General features: G+C 41.8%; 1 protein-coding gene and 1 pseudogene across 2 annotated transcripts; one reads left to right on the top strand and one right to left on the bottom strand.

Moving 5' to 3' along the window:
• Nucleotides 1-408: 408 nt before the first annotated feature.
• LOC143300972 (3-ketoacyl-CoA thiolase, mitochondrial-like) lies at nucleotides 409-20,226 on the top strand. Of its 2 annotated transcripts, none has more exons than XM_076614933.1 (11): nucleotides 409-536; nucleotides 3,536-3,711; nucleotides 6,256-6,384; nucleotides 6,574-6,690; nucleotides 7,508-7,655; nucleotides 8,663-8,722; nucleotides 10,673-10,785; nucleotides 13,165-13,267; nucleotides 14,625-14,722; nucleotides 16,234-16,388; nucleotides 19,184-20,226. In XM_076614933.1, the coding sequence occupies exons 1-11, from the start codon at nucleotides 521-523 to the stop codon at nucleotides 19,263-19,265; spliced, it is 1,197 nt and encodes a 398-aa protein (XP_076471048.1). In that variant the 5' UTR covers nucleotides 409-520; the 3' UTR covers nucleotides 19,266-20,226. The 2 variants fall into 2 exon arrangements, with proteins under 2 accessions (XP_076471048.1, XP_076471049.1); XM_076614934.1 differs by having other exon boundaries at nucleotides 468-536; nucleotides 3,545-3,711.
• Nucleotides 19,757-22,473, bottom strand: LOC143301054 (uncharacterized; annotated as a pseudogene).
• Nucleotides 22,474-23,587: the final 1,114 nt, after the last annotated feature.

The raw sequence follows: 23,587 nt of genomic DNA, 5'->3' as shown, positions 1-23,587 counted from the left end.
CAATATCTCAATGCAGAGAAAAAGTAAATAGTGTCATACATTACTCAAGGGCCTGAATTGTTATTCAGTTACATGTATTTGACAGGGAAAGAGCGATCCGGGGGAGCTTTGCCTTTCTTGCGCAGTATCAGTATCAGTATCAGCAGCTCAAGGAGGCGTCACTGCGTTCGGACAATTCCATACACACCACTTCTGCCAAGCAGATGCCTTACCAGCAGTGTAACCCAACGCGCTTAGTGAGGCCTTGAGAAACAAGAAAATAACAATAATAATGATAATAATGATGATAATTTTTTTTTTTAAATTGAAAAAAAAAAAACAAAAAAAACCCAAACCAACCCAGCATAAAAAAACAACAACAAACTGTGGACTATCGAAGCCTGTCCCAGCAGACGACGCAAGATTGACCAATTGGGTTGCACGTTGTTTTCATCCAATCATATTAAAAATAACAGCATGTACGTCGGCTCTCCCTCATTGACCTCGTCTGCTGTCACTCTCTGCCTCGACCAGCACGGCCATGGCACTCTCGAAAGGTGAGATGCTACTTTTATAAGTTTTAATATTTAACTAATGCGCGGTGCTCTACATAAAAAAGTCTACATGTCAGATAAACACATTTAGGTACTTTGGATATATTTTGCACCGTTTACAGTCACGGGTCGGACTGAAACGTGGACTTTGAACTCCGGTCTCCTGAATATTTTACGTGGGAGCAGACGAAGTTTTCTCAGTGCAGTAATGGAAGATGACAAAGTCAGATTAAATCTTTATTTTTCTTGCATCAAATCTACGATGATAGTAATATTACTCTTATCAAGAATGTTCTTCCCTGTGAATATACCATGCCCACGCGCGCGCTTGTGTATGTGTGTGTGTGTGTGTGTGCGCGCGCGCGTGCTCCAGGTACCAACTGCATGTCTCAGTGTCACACAGTTTATTCATTTCAGTGTATGTTTCTGTACTTGTCTGTTCAGTAATGCTTATTCAGATATTATATATCAATCTCTTCATTTTTGTATGTTTATTGTTTGTACAGAATGTTTGTTAATCAATCTGAAGTTTGTTATTCCATCTTGTTACTTTCCAGTCCTTTTATTTGATAGTCTTAACCAGTTGAGTGCATATAAGACGCCAGCTGACGTCCTGCAAAAAGTGTTGCCATAGTGCCTGTAAGACGTCCACTGACATCCTGCATATGTTTAGATTTTTCCTTCATTGGAGTTTGGTTCATTGCACATAAACAGACTCTGAATGGTTAGTTTGATGTGTCTGGACTGTAAGAATACTATTTAAATGAGCATATGTCAGGTAGAAGACCCCTTTTTCATGATAATGCTTTACTAACTGGAATATGTGGAACACGCATGGCAAGGGGGTTGAATCATATGCAAAAAAAATGTGGTTGAAAACTTTGTCCAGAAAAAGAAAGTGGCCCCAGTCAGTGGATCTGCACAACTGTGTAAGTTGTGCTTATGATATGGGCAGCTATAATGATGGAGAAGGATCTCTGTCTGATGATTGGTTGGAACAAGAAAGTGAATGACAACAACAGTGATGAAACTGTCAGCCCATTTGATGGTAATTCAGTCTGTCTATCCAATCAGACAGCGTTTCTATAGCAAGTGGCTATGGCTGACAGAATACCTGCAGTGAGCGTTGGAAGAAGGGGAGGAGAGGGAGAGGAGTGATGTATGATGATAGGTCAAATTCCAGCCAGAAGGTGTGGAAGTGGGCGTGGCAGGACATGGCAGTCTGGCATCAGTGAATTATCATTTCAGTGCATACCACCGGAAACAGTTTCAGTTTCAGTAGCTCAAGGAGGCGTCACTGCATTCGGACAAATCCATATACGCTACACCACATCTGCCAAGCAGATGCCTGACCAGCAGCGTAACCCAACGCGCTCAGGCCTTGAGAAAAAAAAACAACAACAGACAACGGTCAATGCTCCACGATTTTCATGAAATGCTGGTTTGAACATACACTGGACGTGAAACATGCTTTTTGTTATCAATGTTTTTTGTCACTGAATCATATGGTTGACTTGTTTGAAGAGGAAGCAAGCTAGATGTACAGCAGACAATTTATTGGCCCATGTGGAACTTGGAGTGAGTGAATGTCATCAAGAGCTTCACCCTCTAACTTGGGAAAGTTCTTAGCTGTCAAAAAGCTTGCCTGCCCAGTTTCTGAGAATGTGAATGACTTTTTATATTGACTATACCTACGTTTGTCATTGTTGGGACTGTGATTCACATACATGTCTACACAAGTTGAGATTTGTTTTTATAAACTTATAGTCTGTTTTAATTTCTTCTACAAGTATAATCTGACAATAAGCATACCATTTCTGTCTGTATTTTTTTGTTTTTTCTTTTATGGATGCCATTCAGTAGAGGTGGAAATATAATTACATACTTTTTTTGTTACACAAAATTTTTTATCTTGACTTTTAATGGTTGAACAGTTATCTACAATCAATCTAATTCAGAAAAAAAAGCCTAGATTCAGAATCTACATTCTTTTTCCTTCACAAAAATGTTAACATTCTTTCTGGATCTCCAATAGTTTTTGTACTAGAATTAATAAAAAAAACCCAAAAAACCTGTATCCTCAAAATTCCCTGGCAAGGGGAGACCACTAAAAAAATTTTTTTTCTTTTCAGAATTCTCAGTCACTCAACTGGTTAAAATTCCTTGCATTTTTCTTTATAAAACAAGAGAAGCCATTGTGATTAAGGCTATAAGACTTATGTGTGATACCTACTTAACCCATGAAAGGAAGTTAGGAACCATGAAAAAATAGGAAATAAGAAGAAAAACAACAGCAACAACGAAAGTCCACACTGCAAAGCAGATCATCTTGCTTAAAGGAACACAGTGACCTTGACCTCTACATTAACAGAGCATTATGATTATATTCTGGCCAAAACCAATTACTGTAATACATTACTGAAAATTGGAGGAAAAATCCAAGTTCTGTCTGTTGTGATCCTGAACTTTGACCTATGAACTTGGCTTTTCATAATGGTTTTGTTCTCAGCATGACAAATAAAGTTCTATAAAAAAAAAAAAAAAAGAAAAAAGAAAAAAAAAAGAAAAAAAAAGAGATTGCTTACATTCTCTTGCACTTGAACTTTTCCATCAGTATGAAATGCAATATTGTAGTCATGACCATTAACTTTTGATCTTGAAATTCCTTTGCGATGATGCTGTCACCATGACCAGTCATGATACCAAGTTTGATGACATTTGGATGTGAGATGAAGGGGAATGAGTGTACAACATTTGATGGAGATTGTTTACAACATAGCCAGTAATGACGAGAGACAAAACTTCTGCCGGTGGTCTGGTAAAGTGTCTTTTGGTGTCATATACTGTACCATGTGAAACTGATGCAAACTGGGCCTATTGGTTTGCTCTGTTTGGCCAGAAGTTGTGGCAGCTCAGTGATAAGATGTCTCACTAGTAGTTTGCTGTCTGGCTAGCCAATTAAACGGCATTTCTGGTCTGCTAAAGTGTCTTTCTGTGTTCAGCTGTTTCAGGTGTCTTCATTGTAGCAGCCAAGCGCACGGCGTTTGGCACATATGGAGGAAAGCTGAAGAACATCACTGCCACAGAGCTGGCGTTTCAAGCATCGAAAGGGGCACTGGAGTCAGCTAACATTTCCCCCGAGCTGATCAACTCTCTTGTGTTTGGAAATGTTATGGCAGTAAGCAGCACTTGAACATCGCTGTTTGTCAGAACTCATTTTACTAGGTTCATACATGTGCAGAGTATACATTCCTGCACATGGTCCCTCAGTGACATATATATAATATTATGAATTAACACACACACACACACACACACACACACACACACACACTGTTTTTATTGCACAGAATTGAACTCTCAGAAAACACACACACACACATACACACACACACACGCATGCACACGCACACTGTCTGTGTGTGCTCGTGTGTGCGTTAATGTCTGTGCAGTCCTGTATGCGTATGCCCTCTATGTGTATGAGAACAGTGTTTGGTATTATTGATTGAACTTATGGATGTATAAGTTTTCAAATGATACTGTAATACAAGTAACTAGACCTGTGAAAAGTATGTCTGACAGACTCGGAAAACAGAAACAAACACAAACAACCAAAACAAACAAACAAAAACTGCATCGAGAGACAGAGAGAATCAGAAAGAGACAGAGCGAGTTTAATAAAACACTTAACCCAAAGAGAAAGAAAGATTTAGAAAGAATTCACCAGAAATTGCAACCCTATTTTAACAGACAGGAAAATAAAAACGCCCACATTCAAATGTGATGAAAAGCTGATTACCAAGAATATGGACAGGCAAGTTGAGACTTGGTACCTCCCTGCTGAGCTCTGTGTGTGTGTGTGTGTGTGTGTGTGTGTGTTTTAATTTTTGTAATATGCTCAAAGGAGGCAAAAAAGTCATTTTAGCTGTAAGTAAGATGATTAGATTTGCAAATGTTGCCTAATTATACTTTTGGAGTTAAAAGACATTTGTGTTTTCTCAACTTTTATGTGACATTGTTGTGTATTTGGAAATGTTTGTTCTGGGCACGAAAAGATTATTTTGCAGTAATCCTCCATACTCCAATAGGAGTGAAAGGATAATTAAAATTTGAAACTTGAAACTTGTGTTATAGAACACTGCATGGAGCATCAGTGTAATAACATCACTGGGGCAAAGCTTTAGAAATAGTTGGGCATGGGGGAAGACCAGGGCAGGGAAGTGGAGAAGAGAGAGAGAGAAGGGACAGAATGACACTCGGAGCAGAGGTGGGTAAACAAAGAAAAAAAAAAAAAACCAGAAGAGGAGGGGTAGGGATGAAGGGGGTGGAAGAGAGAGTGTTAAAAAATTGTATGCCCATCTTCATACAGAATTCAGGTCTTGGTGTTTATATTGGAATGTTTGCTGCAGTGTGTGCATGGTGATATATATATATATTTAAATATTTTTTTTATTTTTAAAGTGCTCTGTTTTTACAGCATTTACAGCACCAGACTGTAAAGGAGAGAAGTTGTTGATACCCAGAAAACAGTATGGCTGCCTAAAAAAACAGTCATGCAGGTTGAAACCCACTTGTAGGTTTATGAATGAATGTTGGAGTGGCAGTCCAGAATGCAGAAGAAGAATAAGGAAGATCTGTATTGTATCATATTGTATGTGTACTGTATTGTGTTGTATTGTATAACTTTTTTGTCACAACAGATTTCTCAGTGTGAGATTTGAGCTCCTCTCCCTGAGAAGAGTGCATCAGTATAGTGCAGATATAGTTGCTTCACTATCAGTGTGGATTTTTTTTTTTTTTTACATAATTTTGCCAGAAATAACTTAAAAAAAAATTGCTATTGGTTCTTTTGCTTGTGGTGAGTGCACACTGTCATACAGTTACTGCAGACTGTTACTACAGTGAATGTTCTGGTATGTTTCAGTGTATGCTGGATTTGATTCCAGGTCTAGCCCTTTCTGCCAGATTTGACTGGAAAATCAAACTGAGCGTTTAGTCATTCAGATGAGTTTATAAACGGAGGTTCTGTGTTCAGCACACATGTACCACTCTTAGAAAGAGCCCATGGCAACAAGTGTTGTCTTCTGGCAAAAATCTGTAGAATAAATTAAATCTGATGGATATATATATATATATATATATGATAGTCAGTTGTGTCCGACTATGACCATCAGAACAGCAGAGGAGGCAACTGCTGTTCCGACTATTTGGGCTAGAATTTGATTATAGTGGAGAGTGTCTTGCCCAAGTTGGATCCTCACTCTCTCGGCCAAGAGGGTTTTAGGACAGTCGGCGTTGGGATAGTTCCCAAAGGCCCACTAGCCCATAAGGCTGCAGCACTAAGAGCCAGTGCAATTTTGCCTCCTAGTTTGAGAGTCATAGTCCTTCACATAAGACTAAGCTGTAAATGATATCCCATTGACTGGAGAAACCATTGATAATACAGCTCTCACTTTGCTGTTGGCCCAAATGTTAACTTATGTCAATCTGTGATATAGCCCGAGTGTTGGGCCGTAACACGAATATAAATGCATACACTCAAGGCCTGACTAGTGCACTGGGTTATGCTGCTGGTTAGGCACCTGCCTAACATGCATATGAATTTGTTTGAATGCAGTGATGCCTCCTTCATCATTATAATGATAATAATAATAATTGTTATTATTATCATTATCATTATTACTACTACTGCTACTACAGTGAATGTTCTGGTGTGTTTCAGACGTCTACGGATGGGATCTATGTCACTCGGCACGTTGGCTTGAAGCTGGGCATTCCCATGGCTGTTCCTGCCCTGACCGTCAACAGACTCTGCGGCTCTGGCTTTCAGGCCATCATCAACGGAGCTCAGGTGAGTGTGGATGTGTTGTTCAGTTGGTGTATGGGTGTGTGCATGGGCAGGTCGGTATGTGTGTGGGGGTGTTTGTGTGTAAGTGTGTGTGTATTGTATTGCTGTGCGTTATTTTGCAGTGTTTAATATTGCATTGTTATATATTGTATTGCAGTGTATTGTACTGGTTGTGTTGGTGGATTGCTGCAGGAGATTGAACTGGGGCTGAGTCAGATGGTGCTGGTGGGCGGAACAGAGAACATGACCCAGGCTCCCTACGCTGTCAGAGACATTCGCTTCGGGACACGCTTCGGTCAGGACCTCAAGGTGGGTGCGTGCAGTACACACAAGGCGGCTGTTTTCTGGACTTGTTCAGAGGTTTATAGTTGTTTGGGCTTCTTTCACTGGAGTAAGACTCACTCGTCTTTACTGATGACAACATTGAAGACGAGGAGGCAGTTTCAGTAGCTCAAGGAGGCGTCACTGCTTTCGGACAAATCCATATACGCTACACCACATCTGCCAAGCAGATGCTTGACCAGCAGCGTAACCCAACGCGCTAGTCAGGCCTTGAGGGGGAAAAAAAAGAAAGATAAATACATAAAAAATAACTACTACTACTAATAATAATATGTATAAGGCGCAAAAACTTGATGAAGTCAACTGTAAGCGTACAAAAAAAACAAGGTATACAGACCTTTGGTGATTTTTGACTTGTGGTAATCTCTCCAATTTTTTTTCTGTGCAAAAGTCATTTTTGTATTATTATTTACAATCATGTGGTTGGTGCCATTGATAGAATGATTTTTCTCCCTCTGCCCAGTCTCTTTATGTATGGCTGTGTGTGAGTGTGTGTGTTTGTGTGTGTGTATATAGTGTGTGATCGTCTGTGTGTGTGTGTGTGCGCATTTGTATATAGTGTGTGAATGTTTGTTTGTGTGTGTTTGTGTGTGGGTGTGTGTAGTGTATGTGTATGTGCATGTGTATGGCTGTAAGTGAGTGTGTGTTCATGTGTTTGTGTGTGTGTGTGTGTGTGTGTGTGTGTGTGTGTTTGCGTATAGATGAGTGTGTGTGTGCACATGTGTGTGTGCCTGTGTCTGTGTTTGTGTGTCTCTAGTATATCTCGGTGTGTGTGTGTGTACAGCTGGAGGACACGCTGTGGGAGGGGCTGACAGACTCCTATGTGAAGCTGCCCATGGCCATCACAGCGGAGAACCTGGCCCAGCAGTACAGCATCTCCAGACAGGACTGCGACAACTATGCCGCACAGACACAGGCCCGCTGGCAGGAAGGTTACTGCAACAACCCCTCCTTCCACACCCCTCCTCCAATATCTCCCCCTCCCACACCCCTCCTCCAATATCTCCCCCTCCCACACCCCTCCTGTTTCTAGAATTATAATAAATACAATAATCCAATCGTAACATGATGTATGTCGTTAGTTTTTCAGTTTCAAGGGGGTGTCAGACCATGTGGACTGACCCATACACCACACCACGTCTGCTGTGTAAAAAACACAAGGCAGCAGATGCATGACTGAACTTCACATAAACCGAAAGCATAGATCAGGCCTTGAGTCTGTCACTCGGTGGGGATGATGAACTTCCCATATTAACTCACTCAGTACGGCCAGTCCTCTCTTCTCCTCTACACAGACCCCTCGGATGTCCACTGGGTGTCTCAATGACCCAACCTTTAGCTTCCGTCGTCAGAATTGTGGTATTCTTTGTCAACATTCACCTCTTCAGTGTAAGAGCCTTCCACTTGTAATATTTTGATGGTGGTAATTGGGGTGAACCGCTGTTAACGTCATCTCTTTCGCCGTTCGTATGGAGAGAGTTAAAGATAAGGGCGCCTGGGTAGAAATAGTCTTAGAAATGTATGTATAATGTTTATATATATATATATATATATATATATATATATATATATATATATATAACTGAGAATAACATTTAGATTTGAATTGTCTCTCTGACATGCATTTTTGTATGAAAGATAACAGGACTCCTGTCACACCAGAAAAAAAAAGAAGAAGAAAAAAGAAAAAAACACCCTCTGATCTCATCTTAAGCAAAGAGTTTTCCTTGGGTTTGGTATGATTTCTGTTCATATGAAATTTGAAAGGCAGGATGTAAGCTCATCATGTGATTCCCATACTCTGGGCAAAGGTAGTGGAGAAAATGTGTCCCGATTTTGTTTTGCTTAAAGAAGACTTGGTGAGATTAATTTTGTGACATTCAGTGAATTTTTGTAATGGATGTTTGTGTGTGTGTGTGTGTGTGTGTGTGTGTTTCAGCACAAAAGGCTGGGAAGTTTGCTGATGAGATTTACCCAATCACAGTCAAAGGCAAGAAAGGTGAGATTTTATGGCCAGCAAGTCATCAAGTCAGGTCACAGATGTTTTTTTTATGACATTACATAAAGACATGAGCGCATTCAGACAGACACATTTTATCAGTACACGTTTTATTACTTTTTTATGTTGTCACAACAGATTTCTCTGTGTAATTTGGACTGCTGCCCCCAGAGAGAGTGCATTGCCACAGTGGAGCGCCACCCATTTTTTTCTTTCCATTTTTTTCCTATGAGAAAGTGTATTTGTGTTACTGTAAAGTGGATATACCCACAGACTTTGTCAGGGAAAACCCTTTACTGGCCATGGGTTCTTTTATGCTGTGTGCATGCTGCACATGCAGCCTTGGTTTATCATCACATCCAAAAGACTAGCAGCACCCAGACCACTGGAGGCAAAACATGCATGCAAATGACTGGTGTGAAAGGGCTTTGATTCATCTCTGCACAAAATTCAGTGCTTTATGAATGCTGTTAGTATTATTAATACTGTGAATACTGATTTGCTGCTTAAGAGAGCTTTTGATGGATGAACATTGATTCAAACTGGGTGATAGTGAGATGGGGGTGATAAGAGGAGGTTTTCAGGGGTGGACATTGATTCAAACTGGGTGATAGTGAGATGGGGGTGATAAGAGGAGGTTTTCAGGGGTGGACATTGATTCAAACTGGGTGATAGTGAGATGGGGGTGATAAGAGGAGGTTTTCAGGGGTGGACATTGATTCAAACTGGGTGATAGTGAGATGGGGGTGATAAGAGGAGGTTTTCAGGGGTGGACATTGATTCAAACTGGGTGATAGTGAGATGGGGGTGATAAGAGGAGGTTTTCAGGGGTGGACATTGATTCAAACTGGGTGATAGTGAGATGGGGGTGATAAGAGGAGGTTTTCAGGGGTGGACATTGATTCAAACTGGGTGATAGTGAGATGGGGGTGATAAGAGGAGGTTTTCAGGGATGGACATCGATTCAAACTGGGGTCTTCTTCTTCTTCGTCGTGGACTGCGACTCCCAAGTTCACTGGTATACACGAGCTAGCTTTTACGTATATGACTTTTACTTTCGCCATGGAGGCAGCCATACCCCATTATCAAAGGGGGGAGGGAGAGGGGTTTGTGCCGGGTATGTTTTTGTTTCCATAACCCATTATATGTTGGCATGGATAATGGGATCTTTAATGTGTGTATTTGATCTTTTGCATGCATATACACAGAAAGAGGGTTCAGACAGAAGCAGGTCTGCACATGTGTTGACCAGGCAGATTGCAAAAATCTCCACCCTTTACCCACCAGGCACCGCTACCGAGATTTGAACCCAGGACCTTCAGATTGAAAGCCCAACGCTTTAACCACTCAGCTGTTGTGTCTGTCACAAACTGGGGTGAGAGATGGGGGTGATAGTGAGATGGGCGTGATAGATGAGGCTTTCACAGATGGACATTGGTACAAACTGCGTTTATAGAAAGATGGGGGTGATAGTGAGATGGGCGTGATAGATGAGGCTTTCACGGATGGACATTGCTACAAACTGCGTTTATAGAGAGATGGGGGTGATAGTGAGATGGGCGTGATAGATGAGGCTTTCACAGATGGACATTGGTACAAACTGCGTTTATAGAAAGATGGGGGTGATAGTGAGATGGGCGTGATAGATGAGGCTTTCACGGATGGACATTGGTACAAACTGCGTTTATAGAGGGAGGGGGGGATAGTGAGATGGGTGTGATAGATGAGGCTTTCACAGATGGACATTGGTACAAACTGCGTTTATAGAGAGATGGGGGTGATAGTGAGATGGGCATGATAGATGAGGCTTTCACAGATGGACATTGGTACAAACTGTGTTTATAGAGGGAGGGGGGGATAGTGAGATGGGTGTGATAGATGAGGCTTTCACAGATGGACATTGGTACAAACTGTGCTTATAGAGAGATGGGGGTGATGATGTTGCTCCAGGTCCAGAACAGTTTGCAGTGGATGAACATCCGAGAGCAGCCACCCCTGAATCTCTGGCAAAGCTGCCTACTGTGTTCAAGAAAGATGGCACCATCACTGCCGGCAACGCTTCTGTGAGTGCTCTGCTGATGTCAGGGAGCAGATGGTTCTTGCCCCTTCTGGTATCCCCCCCTTATGGAATTTCTGTGCTGGAAATTTCCTCTTTTTTGTTGCTCTTTTTGTTCGTTTTTTTTTTTTTTGCTCATGTGTGTGTTTACACAATACAACTCCAAAATCATGTTACTGTTACATCTTTATTTCCTACAACAAAAGCTTGCTCTTTCAGGGTTTAGGTTTTTGTGTCGGTTGTTGGTCAATGAGGCATACAAATTTGGAATTACACATCAGTGTGGCAGCCAGTAGGTCATTTAACTCATTATGTATTTTTGTAAAATTGGTAATGACTATGTCGTGTTTTCAGTGCTCATGACACAGCAAACAATAGCACTTAGTCACATTATATATATATATATGATAGTCAGTCGTGTCTGACTATGACCATCAGAATGGCAGAGGAGGCAACTGCTGTCCCGACTATCTGGGCTAGAATTTGATTATAGTGGAGAGTGTCTTGCCCAAGTACATCCCCACTCTCTCGGCCAAGAGGGTTTTAGGACAGTCAGCGTTGGGATGGTTCCCAAAGGTCAACTAGCCCACAAGGCTGCAGCACTAAGAGCCAGTGCAATTTTGCCTCCTAGTTTGAGAGTCATAGTCCTTCACAAAAGACTAAGCTGTAAATGGTTTCCCATTGACTGGAGAAACCATTGATTATACAGCTCTCACTTTGCTGTTGGCCCAAATGTATACTTATGTCAATCTGTGATATAAGCCGAGTGCTGGGCTTAGTCGCATTATGTACTGTCACACACATGCACGCACGTACGCACACACACAATATACATACATATATATATATATATATATATATATCCTTTCACATACCAACAAGTGTAATGGATAAAATACAAATTCAATTACAAGTTTTGGGTGGCCCAGTGGGGGTGGGGTGCTGGTGGTAGAAATTAGGGTTTGTTTTTCCTGACCCATTAAATTAGTAAGTGAATAAATTTAATTCTGCACTTTTATCTGATAAACTGACAACACTGATTGCTGATAAACAGCAGTCATTTTATCACTTGCAAAAAAAAAGAAAAGAAAAAAAAAAGGGAAATACTTCTGGTTTGATTGGAAATGACATTGAAGCATACATCTCCAATGAGGAATTGAATTCTACCAAGAAATGGGAAATAAGTCTGAATGTATTATAGGGATAATTTTTTTAAAACAGATCACACTTATCCAAAACAATAGATTTAATTACACATACATACTTAACCGTTATCCACTAGTGCAGACTCCGGCAGGGGTCTGACATTACTGTCCTGTGCAAACTACAATCCACCTACGCGGAGAAAACGAAAGTAGTAGCTACAGCTGATAACCTCCCGGAAGTAGGTAACCCCCCCCCCACTCCCACGCGGCATGCCTCTACCGTCTCAGATCCAATGGCAACTGAGATGAATAGGGATGCCCTTCCCATACGTAGGGAGGAAGGTGGACCACTAGGGGACACGCTCGCCTATACACGTACACCCTCCCCCTTGTCCTGAGCATCCGATCCAAGGGAGACAACTCCTGCTTCTGAAGCCTTGCTGTTACTTCCCTTTTACCGCCACTGTCCCTCGCCTACATGGTCCCACCAAGCTATGCGGTGATGACCCCATCTGCCACACCACTGGTTGCTGCTGTTTCCCATCCACTAATGGTGTCTCAGCAAGCTGCTCAACCAAACAACCAGCAATTAGTTAAACATAATTTTAGGAAGAAAATTTCCTTTTTAAGATATGGCTCAAGACACTGAAAGGCTTATTGTATTTTACGCTTGGTGTTAAGATCTTACACCATTAATGTTTGCAGGGTGTGTGTGGTATATTCAGGGTGGATGTACCCCATGGTTGCAGGGTGTGTGTGATGTATTCAGGGTGGATGTACCCCATGGTTGCAGGGTGTGTGTGATGTATTCAGGGTGGATGTACCCCATGGTTGCAGGGTGTGTGTGATGTATTCAGGGTGGATGGTAACCCATGGTTGCAGGGTGTGTGTGTGATGTATTCAAAGTGGATATACCATATGGTTGCAGGGTGTGTGTGATATATTAAGTGTGGGGATGTACCCCATGGTTGCAGGGTGTGTGTGATGTATTCAGGGTGGATGTACCCCATGGTTGCAGGGTGTGTGTGATGTATTCAGGGTGGATGTACCCCATGGTTGCAGGGTGTGTGTGATGTATTCAGGGTGGATGGTAACCCATGGTTGCAGGGTGTGTGTGTGATGTATTCAAAGTGGATATACCATATGGTTGCAGGGTGTGTGTGATGTATTCAGGGTGGATGTACCCCATGGTTGCAGGGTGTGTGTGATGTATTCAGGGTGGATGTACCCCATGGTTGCAGGGTATCTGTGACGGAGCGGCAGCTCTGGTGCTGGCCAGTGAGGAAGCCGTGAAGGCCAACAACTTGACGCCCCTGGCTCGCATCGTGTCATATGGCATCGCAGGTGAGGGTTTCCTCCCCTTCAGTGGTAATGATCCGCTGGTTCTATACGATGAATTTTTCATAGTCGGTTTCAGTAGCTCAAGGAGGCGTCACTGCGTTCGGACAAATCCATATACGCTACACCACATCTGCCAAGCAGATGCCTGACCAGCGGCGTAGCCCAACGCGCTTAGTCAGGCCTTGCATAGTCAGTCATGTCAAACTATGACCATCAGAACACAGAGGAGGCAGCTGCTGTCCCAACTATCACCACCTGCCTCAGCAGAACTGACACAGGACAGCCCTGGCTTGGACAGGCTGTGAGTGAACCAGCATCACTGCTCCATCAGAATCGCCGGCCCACAGGCACCTGAACATGGTGTTGTAACAGACTTGTGTAAACTGGAGTGAGTTCCAGGCCAGTGTCCCTCTCCAGTTGTGGCTAGGCTTTCTCTTTCTTGATTTGTCACCCTGGTTGTTGGTATTTGATAGAATTGTATTGTTTTGTTTGTTTGTTTGTTTTTTTGTGTTTTTTTTTTTTCCACAGCAGATTTCTCTGTGTGGAATTCTTTTGGGCTGCTCTGTCTGGGGAAGGTGCGTTGCCACCATGGTTTTCTTTTTCTTTTTGTATACAAGTGTTTTTGTTTTATTAACAAAGTAGATTTATGTACAGAATTATGTCAGGGACAATCCCTTTGTTGATTCACACTTGGGTGATAATGACAATGAGTTCAGTCTCTGTTAAAAAAAGATTTGCTCTGAAACGGCATTTGATTGACGAGTAGACATTGGACGATTACTCAGAAGTAGCAAGATGTTTTATCACGGAGTTGCTGCAAAAGTTTGGCCAAAAGGAGCAAACCGATAGGCCTGGTTTGCATCAGTTTTGACATGGTGAGTATATTTTAACCAGACTGGGAGTATAATACAAACTCCCCAACTCTGACTTATTACTTTGATATGTTCACTGTCTTGTTACATTTTGAGACAGACATTTTATTGGTTGAATTTTCATTGGTGTATTCAGTAAGTTCGGATCCACTCCACTTACGCATACCCAGATTCAAACTCTCGACTGTTGGCCGCCGTTCTTTCTCTGTCTCTGGACCTTGCAATTGGAATGAACTTCCTCTTTCGCTTCGTCAAGTCTCCACACTCAGCTCTTTCAAGTCTGGCCTTAAAACCCACCTCTTCCCAAAATAGCCTCCCTTCCCTGCCTCTTCCTTGTCTTTAGTTTCTCCAGTTTTGGAGTTATGCGTGCGTGAGAATGACTGGTGCGAAAGCGCTTAGATTTGTCTGTGCACAAGATTCAGCGCTATATAAGTACCATTATTATTATTATTATTAATATTATTATTGAAGTGTGTGTGACGCTGCAGGTTGCGATCCTAAAATCATGGGTATCGGTCCGGTGCCTGCTTCTCGCGCCGCTCTGGAGAAAATCGGGAAGTCTGTGCAAGACATGGATGTTGTGGAGGTCAGTGTATGTGGTAAAGAAAATGTGACATCATCATCATTTTTGTCATAACCTTTGTATAGTGATATGAGATAGATGTGTATAATAATCATTGTCATCATCATGTTTATCATTGCCATTGACATCATTGCCATTAACTACGTCATCATCATTTTTGTCATAGCCACCGCATAGTGACATGAGACAGGTGTGCTTGATAATCATTGTCATCATCTTCGTTATTGCCATTTTCAAATCCTACTTTGAGGGTGATGTGCATGATCATCACTACCTTCTTTATAACCTTCGTATGTGATATTCATTGTCATCATCATTATTGTCATCAAGTCTTTATTATCTTCATCATCATCGTAATGTGACATAAAACTAATGTTCATGAAGTAGATGATAATCATCATCATTTCTATCACTGCACACAGTCTGTGACTGATCTGCATGACAGTAATTATGATCATCATTATCATCACTCCTACTCCTCCCCTTATTGTGACCTAAGACTTGTGTATCTGACAGTCATCATTATCATCATCATCAACATCACCATCAGTAACCTGTGACTGATGTGCGCGTGATAATCGTTGTTATCATCATCATCATCACCGTATGGTAACATGAGGCTGATGTACATCATCATCATCATTACCACCACCACCACCACCACCACCATTATCATCACTATATAATGAAATAAGATCTGATGTGCATAACCATCATCATCATCATTACCAACATTATTCTAATCATCACCATCATCGTCATCACCATCATATCATCATCACTATACAGCAACGTGACTGATGAGCATAACCATCAATATGCTGGTAGTGAGGAAGGTATACATCACTATGTGGCAGGTATGTTGCTGAACTGTGACAGGTGTGTCGCCATGTGACAGGTGTGTTGCTGAACTGTGACAGGTGTGTCACCATGAGACAGGTGTGTTGCTGAACTGTGACAGGTGTGTCACCATGTGACAGGTGTTGCTGTGTTGTGACAGGTGTGTCGCCATGTGACAGGTGTGTTGCTGAACTGTGACAGGTGTGTCACCATGAGACAGGTGTGTTGCTGAACTGTGACAGGTGTGTTGCTGTGTTGTGACAGGTGTGTCACCATGTGACAGGTGTTGCTGTGTTGTGACAGGTGTGTCACCATGTGACAGGTGTGTTGCTGTGTTGTGACAGGTGTGTCACCATGAGACAGGTGTGTTGCTGAACTGTGACAGGTGTGTCACCATGAGACAGGTGTGTTGCTGTGCTGTGACAGGTGTGTCACTAGGTGACAGGTGTGTTGCTGTGTTGTGACAGGTGTGTCACCATGTGACAGGTGTTGCTGTGTTGTGACAGGTGTGTCACCATGAGACAGGTGTGTTGCTGTGCTGTGACAGGTGTGTCACTAGGTGACAGGTGTGTTGCTGTGTTGTGACAGGTGTGTCACCATGAGACAAGTGCATCATCTTGTGCCATGTAACAGGTATATCACCAGGTGACAGGTGTGTTGCTGTGCTGTGACAGGTGAACGAGGCCTTTGCCCCACAGTTCCTGGCTGTGGCCAAGGAGCTGGGTCTGGACAACGCCCGTACCAACATCAACGGCGGGGCCATTGCCCTGGGTCACCCCCTGGCGGCATCTGGTGCCCGCATCGTCACCAACCTGCTGTATGAGATCAGGTCAGCACCGCTCTTTTGTTTTATTTATTTATTTATTTTTAAGACCCATGAATATATGCCATAATATATACATAATTCATACTTTTCTGAAAGGAAAATGAACCTCAGTATCTGAAGTTTATCCAACACGCTGGTTAGCAATAACTGAAGCATAAATGTGAAATAAACAATTTTCACATACTTTCTGAATATGTGTTTCAGGTTGTTAGTAAAGGGAGCTGAAATTAAACTGGAAAATAAATGAAGAAAAAACAACAACTAAATGTGTTGCCATACCTGTATTGTACATATAGAGTTAAAAGTCATGATCCATACTTCAGGTGCTCTGACACATATTTGGCCCAGCATTAGCTCACAGCTCCATGGCAGCTGCAGTTGAAATGTAGTACTCAAATTGTTTCTTTTGGTGTTTTCAAGAGAAATAGGAATCACTCACACACACAATGGATGCACACATGCATATCTTTCATCTGCCACGTCTGCCTGTGTCACACCCGCTCACTTCATGCTCACTGTCAGACAGTATCAGAGTGTTCAACTCTGAACCATTTGGCACACAGTGCAGGGGACTGGGTAATACTCTTGATAATTTCACCTGCAGTCTTCTTCTTTTCTTCTGCGTTCGTGGGCTGCAACTCCCATGTTCACTCGTATGCACACGGATGGGCTTTTACGTGTATGACCGTTTTTACCCCGCCATGTAGGCAGCCATACTCCGTTTTTGGGGGTGTGCGTGCTGGGTATGTTCTTGTTTCCATAACCCACCGAACGCTGACATGGATTACAGGATCTTTAATGTGCGTATTTGATCTTCTGCTTGTATATACACACGAAGGGGGTTCAGGCACTAGCAGGTCTGCACATATGTTGACCTGGGAGATTTAAAAAATCTCCACCCTTCACCCACCAGGCGCCGTCACCGTGATTCGAACCCAGGACCCTCAGATTGAAAGTCCAACGCTTTAACCACTCGGCTGTTGCGCCCGTCACCTGCAGTCAAAAAGCTGATCCCGGTTATTTGATCAGCGCAAGCATGTTTTGCTAAACCTACACTGTGGAAATGTTTCGTGTCTTGCAGACCGGTTTTCCACCCCTTTGATCACTCCCTCCTTGCCTTGAATAAGTGGATGGTTTGTCTTATGAGTTCAGCCCTGGGTCAGCCATAGAGCTGTACTTGGCCTCTTGTTCTCCTCTCTCTCTTTTCTTGCTCTACGACTGCTGACACCTTCTGCCTGTTGTGATAAGATAGGGGTTATAGGTCAGATGTTGGCCACCATTATTTATTTGGACTTCCATCCTCTTGCAGTTGCATGTTTATGTTCAGTATATTCAGTCACACCAGGATTTTTTTTTTTCAAAAAGTAGTTCTTCCTTTCCTGCTGATTTAATTTCAGCAAAGTTCAGCAGCCAGTGGGTTAAAATTTTGTATTTGTATTTGTATTTCTTTTTATCACGACAGATTTCTCTGTGTGAAATTTGGGCTGCTCTCCCCTGGGAGAGCACGTTGCTACACAACAGCGCCACCCTTTTTTTTTTGTATTTGTTCCTGCGTGCGGTTTTATTTGCTTTTCCTATCGAAGTGGATTTTTCTACAGAATTTTGCCAGGAACAATCCTTTTGTTGCCGTGGGTTCTTTTACGTGCGCTAAGTGCATGCTGCACACGGGACCTCGGTTTATCATCTCATCCGAATGACTAGCGTCCAGACCACCACTCGAGGTCTAGTGGAGGGAGAGAAAATATCGGCGGCTGAGCTGTGATTCGAACCAGCGCGCTCAGATTCTCTCGTTTCCTAGGCGGACGCGTTACCTCCCGGCCATCACTCCACATTTTGTTCCCTTTCAGGCTGGGGGTGAGTTCCTGTCAAGGTCCTTGATGTCAGCAGATCCATGATGGGACTGTTGTTGGAGGGACATGGTGGTGCTTTCCACTCTGGAGGGGACGCTCAGTCTGGCTCCACAACTAAGCATTTATTGTCGTCAGTAGTTAGGGGCCTCGTAGGTGGTATTCTGTGAATGCTGGATCTGAGATAATTGTACTGTGTTTTTGTTTCTTTTTACAATAATTTTTATCCCTTATGCTTTGGAGCAAAAGCTGTAGATACTGTAAAACCAAATGACACATTTAAGACTTTTCTTACTTTGTGATGGAACAATAGCAACAGCAGTAGTAGTAGAAGTAACAGTAACAGTAACAGCTGCAGTGCTCGTAGTGAAATTAGTAGTAATATCAGTAGTAGTAGTCATAGTATTTCAGTTTACAACCATAGATGTGCTGACATGTGGAGTAATGGCCTAGAGTTAACGCGTCCGCCAAGGAAGCGAGAGAGAATCTGAGCACGCTGGTTCGAATAACGACTCAGCCGCCGATATTTTCTCCCCAACCACTAGACCTTGAGTGGTGGTCTGGACGCTAGTCATTCGGATGAGACGATAAACCAAGGTCCCATGTGCAGCATGCACTTAGTGCACGTAAAAGAACCCACGGCAACAACGGGTTGTTCCTGGCAAAATTCTGTAGAAAAATCCACATCGATAGGAAAAATAAATAAAACTGCATGCAGGAAAAAATACAAAAAAATGGGTGGCGCTGTAGTGTAGCGACGTGCTCTCCCTGGGGAGAAAAAATTTGGGGGGGTTCGGGAGGGGGGTATCCTTTTTACTCCAAAGCCTCCAAGGGCTCAGAAGTATAACTTAACAAGTGCTGAATTTTATTGATAAAAAAAGAAAGAAAAAAATACGACAAAGGGGTGGAGAGATAAATGATGCTATATATATATGATGTCCCCTCTTGCAGACGGAGCAACCTAAAGTACGCCTTGGGCAGTGCCTGCATTGGAGGGGGCCAGGGGACGACGGTCATCATTGAGAAAGTGTGAACAGGGGTCTGCTGGTGGCGTCTGTTGGCATTGGCAGTTGGCGCTGTCTGGTGGTGGTGGTTGGGCCTGGTGATGATGCCCAGTCTTCACTGGGATCAGCGGACGTTCATGTACAATAAATTTCTCTCTTGCTCCAACTGAAAACGCTTGCTGGTATCAAGCGTTGAAAGATCAGGAAATTTGGTGATGATTTATCAGTGATAGGATACGTGGTTACGTAGAATGATACAACACAGTGTTATGTAATGTAATGTAATGTGATGTGACGTCTTCATTTGGATCAACGGACATTTACACACAACAAATTGCTGTGTTGTTCTGAGTGAAGAATTTCAGTGCACACATCAAATGTTGAAAGATCAGGAAGTTAGTAAATTAAATGGTTTTATTTATGATAAGGTATTAGGAGGTAACAGTATAAAACAGCTTGATATTGTATCATGTTGTGTGTGATGTGTTGCTGTGACTATCATAGTTCTTTGATATCACTATTAGTGCCCATGGGTCCACTCACTGGAAGGTTGGATGACCTGTGTGTGAGAATGTTTCACAAATTGCTCTCTTGATGATATGGTCTAAAAATTCACTATTTTTTTCCTTTTTTTTTTCTTCTTTTTTTTGGTTAAGTATCATTCTATCTTTCAATGATTTGGTCTTGTGGTACATTTTCCTTATCAGTTTTGCTGTTTTGAAAAATACAACTGCATGAGTGGTAAGCTTTTCAGATCAGAAGTGGTTTTTGGGGAGTAACGATTACTCAAGAGAAAATGACATACTATATTTTGAATGTTTTGTTTGAAAGATTTTTATTTCATGTATATCTTTCTCTATTTTTTATATTATCATGATTGCTTTTGTTAAATACTGATGTTTGAGGGTTGGACAGTTTTGATGTTCATGCTTGTTGAGGATTGATTTGTGTGGATGATTTATAAATAAATGGATTTGTTTTGTATGAGGAGCGAGTGTGTGTGGTTCTGTGTATGTGTCTGTCTGACCCACTGCTGATTTTCAGAGTCTTTCTCAAACCTTTCTGTTTCTTCTTCAGATTCAGTTCATGACGTACCTTGTCCATGATTATCTTCATCTTGTGGTGAATCCTGATTTTGAAGTACAGATGTAGGATGTGAATAAGGACATCACCAGCAATTTTAGTGGACAAAGCCTGTCCACACTGATGAGCGTATCATAGCAACGTTATGTTGTGTCGGTGGACTCCAAACATGCTGCCACAAAAGAAGTAACACTGACCTCCTTCACGTCACTGCCAGTGCCAGCCAACTGACGAAATATAACTCCCACAGCACAAAACATTTCTGAAATGTTAGGCCTAACATATGTTAGGCCACCCCTGTCTGACAGTTTTGTCATGTCCGTAGCACTCTGACTGCAGCTTTCTTCCTCTCCAGAGTGGAGAGTTAAATTATTAACATTCAATCTGTTCATGAATGTGGTGGTGTTTCTGCAGACGCCACAGCTTTTGTTTGATTTTTTTAATGACTGACCCAGCAACATATCTAATAACCGTTTTTTCCTCTTCGGGAATGAAAGTCAGACTTCTTGTTGCAGTAACAGTCTGAAACCAAACGTTGGAATATTCTCAGAGCAATTCAAGCTGATACCTGGGATGATTTTGTTGTTTCTGTGAGGCTTTCCTTGCTTTTTGAGGAACGCAGAATGGTATTTCCCCCACACTCTCTCCTTCACTGCATTTAGAAATTTACCTCTTGGAATAAGGCAGCTGGTCAGAAAACTCAGCTTGGGAAGCAGCTCATGACCTTGAAACCAAAAAAAAGGTCATACTGCACTTGTAAATTTTATGTCTCAATGAGCAGTGCCAAAGTTTATATGGTTTTTGTCCATAAAACTGACGGTAAACACGACATAAATTTACATCCACCACTCTGATGTCTGGGTTTGTTCCAATGTATCTTTTATTTACCTGTGTGCTAGCTGAATTGGTAGTGTAAGCAGCATTGGTTTGAAGTTGATGTACCTTGTGTGTGGAGAGAGTTACCACTCTTTACTATTTGTTAATCATTTGATCTCCTGGCCTCATTGTTTATTAATTTTATGGCACAAAGTGTTGGAAAGTTGTTTACAAGAAAACCTGAAAGAGGAAGACGAACCAAAACCACCACAAACAAGACACAAAGCACCAAAAACACTGGAAAATGTAGAAAGCACTGCTGGTTAGAAACCAATCCCAATGAACACAAAAACAAATATGATGGACCAGAATTACTGCAGAGGCCAGCTATAAAACGTGTTTCAGCCCGCTAAGAACACAATAAGCCATCATAGAACTTTACTTCTTACTATACACACACGCACACAATGTACATACTACATGTACCAATTCTGTTCAATTTATACATAATTGGAACTTGCATACAAATCTGTACATTGACATAAAATGAAAGATGGTGAAAATTCACACAGTTATAAATTATGTGAATATATTTATGGCATACATACAAAAGTAATCTAATTGATATATAAATCAACATCAAAGCGCTCATTGATACTACTGTAGAAGGGCTGATTACGAACAGTGATGAGTCAAAATATCGGGAGGAAGTACTGGAACTTGTCAGCTGGTGTGATGAAAACAACTTAAAACTCAACGTATCAAAAACCAAAGAATTAATTTTAGATTTGAGGAAGACAAGATCTGACCACTTGTCATTAAAGATAAGCAAGTAGAGATCATCAGCGACTTTAAATTTCTGGGACTGGTCATTTCCAACGATTTGAAATGGGAGAAAAATACGGAAAAACTTGTTAAAAAAGCACAACAGCGCTTGTACTGTCTTCGGAGCCTCAAAAAGTTCGAGCAGTCACTGTCGCTATTATTGTTTGGTACGGAAACGGTTCCAAGGCAGTAGTTGCAGCCCTTAAATGATCGTAAAAACTGCCACCAAGATTACTGGGGTTGATGTACCTTCTCTAGAAGACATAGCATAAGCAGCTACTCACAAAAGCAAAATCAATGAGCCAGGACGAATCACATCCAGCTTTTGGGATTCTCGAAGTGCTCCCCTCTTGTCCACGATACAGAAGTATACGGACGAAAACCCATCGCTTAGCCAATAGATTTTTTCCTAAAGCAGTCAATGCCCTGTCTTTTGCACAAATGCATTATCATGAATAGAATTGTGCAATCAGCAACTACCTACCTGAAGATCCAGTTGTCAGCCCCATCCATATCTAATATGCAGCTTCTGTTCAAACGTGTGCTTGTGAGTATGCACAAATTGTTATATTGATATGCACTTGTGTGTATTCTAATTTCTACTGCATGTGTATATGACTTTCAATATATGATTGTCTTTTGTTATGTACCACTAACTGTGAACACCAAATTTTGCAAGCCAAACTGGGAGTTCTCATATTACAAAGAAGCTCTGAACATGCTACATTAACGACAGAAAGGGATATTCAAGTCATGTATCAAAATCCATTTCTGGTAGAGGCTTACTACTTTCATAATGAACACCATCATATCACTCAGTATGCAGCTGACTGGTTTTGGTAGCATTGCGCATCCTGCAATATGAAATTCACAGCCGTTTCAAGACCAAGAAAGGATGCTTTGATAGCCTTGTGCAGCCTGCAAGTTTTACAGCCTGTCATAATTTTGGGAAAAAAACAACAAAAACAAAACAAACCCTGACCTCTCTACCACCATCCCCCCCCCCCCCCCCCCCCCCCGTAATCACAAGCAGATCTTGCAAACAAATTCTTGTTAGTACGAAAATAGCACAGGAGTTCATCAATAGTTGTTTCCCTTCCCTAGCATTATTCAATTCAATTCAATTCAATTCAAAATACTTTATTATCTGCTTCAACCGAAAACAAAAAATTCTCTTTAGGCTCACTTAAAATGCCCGTCAGCAAAAATCAAAGAGAGAGAGAGAGAGAAAAAGAAAACAAAACAAATAATTAAAAACAACACCAAAAAACCGCTGACACACCCTTCACTTATCACCATGCACACATCAATTATTATGTAAAGAGAAAAACATGTGGGTAAGATACTATTACATTATCATTTAGAGTGTAACAACTGTGTGTGTGTGTTGCGCGTGTGTCCGTGCGTGTGTGTTCTTACTTTCTCCCCCACCCCACCACCCACTTCTATGTATTCCAAAGAAGACAGGTTTTTAAGCTTGGGCAAACACACTCTGTGGTGATCTCGACAATTTATTTATTTCATTTATTTAGCAATTTTCTTTCCTTTCTGCGATCATATGTGTGTATATACAACTGAACGATTTGATGGCCAGAGGTCTAATATTAAATGTTGGAGTCTTTGAGTC

Source organism: Babylonia areolata, chromosome 27 (assembly GCF_041734735.1).
Source record: "Babylonia areolata isolate BAREFJ2019XMU chromosome 27, ASM4173473v1, whole genome shotgun sequence".
NCBI classification, from domain to species: domain Eukaryota; kingdom Metazoa; phylum Mollusca; class Gastropoda; order Neogastropoda; family Buccinidae; genus Babylonia; species Babylonia areolata.
This window is presented reverse-complemented; position numbering and strand designations above follow the sequence as displayed.

Bases quoted from the DNA above. Each gene is read 5' to 3' on its own strand.
- LOC143300972 (XM_076614933.1), top strand. The intron at 6,385-6,573 runs GTGAGTGTGGAT...GGATTGCTGCAG, and splicing joins CCATCATCAACGGAGCTCAG to GAGATTGAACTGGGGCTGAG. The intron at 8,723-10,672 runs GTGAGATTTTAT...ATGTTGCTCCAG, and splicing joins CACAGTCAAAGGCAAGAAAG to GTCCAGAACAGTTTGCAGTG.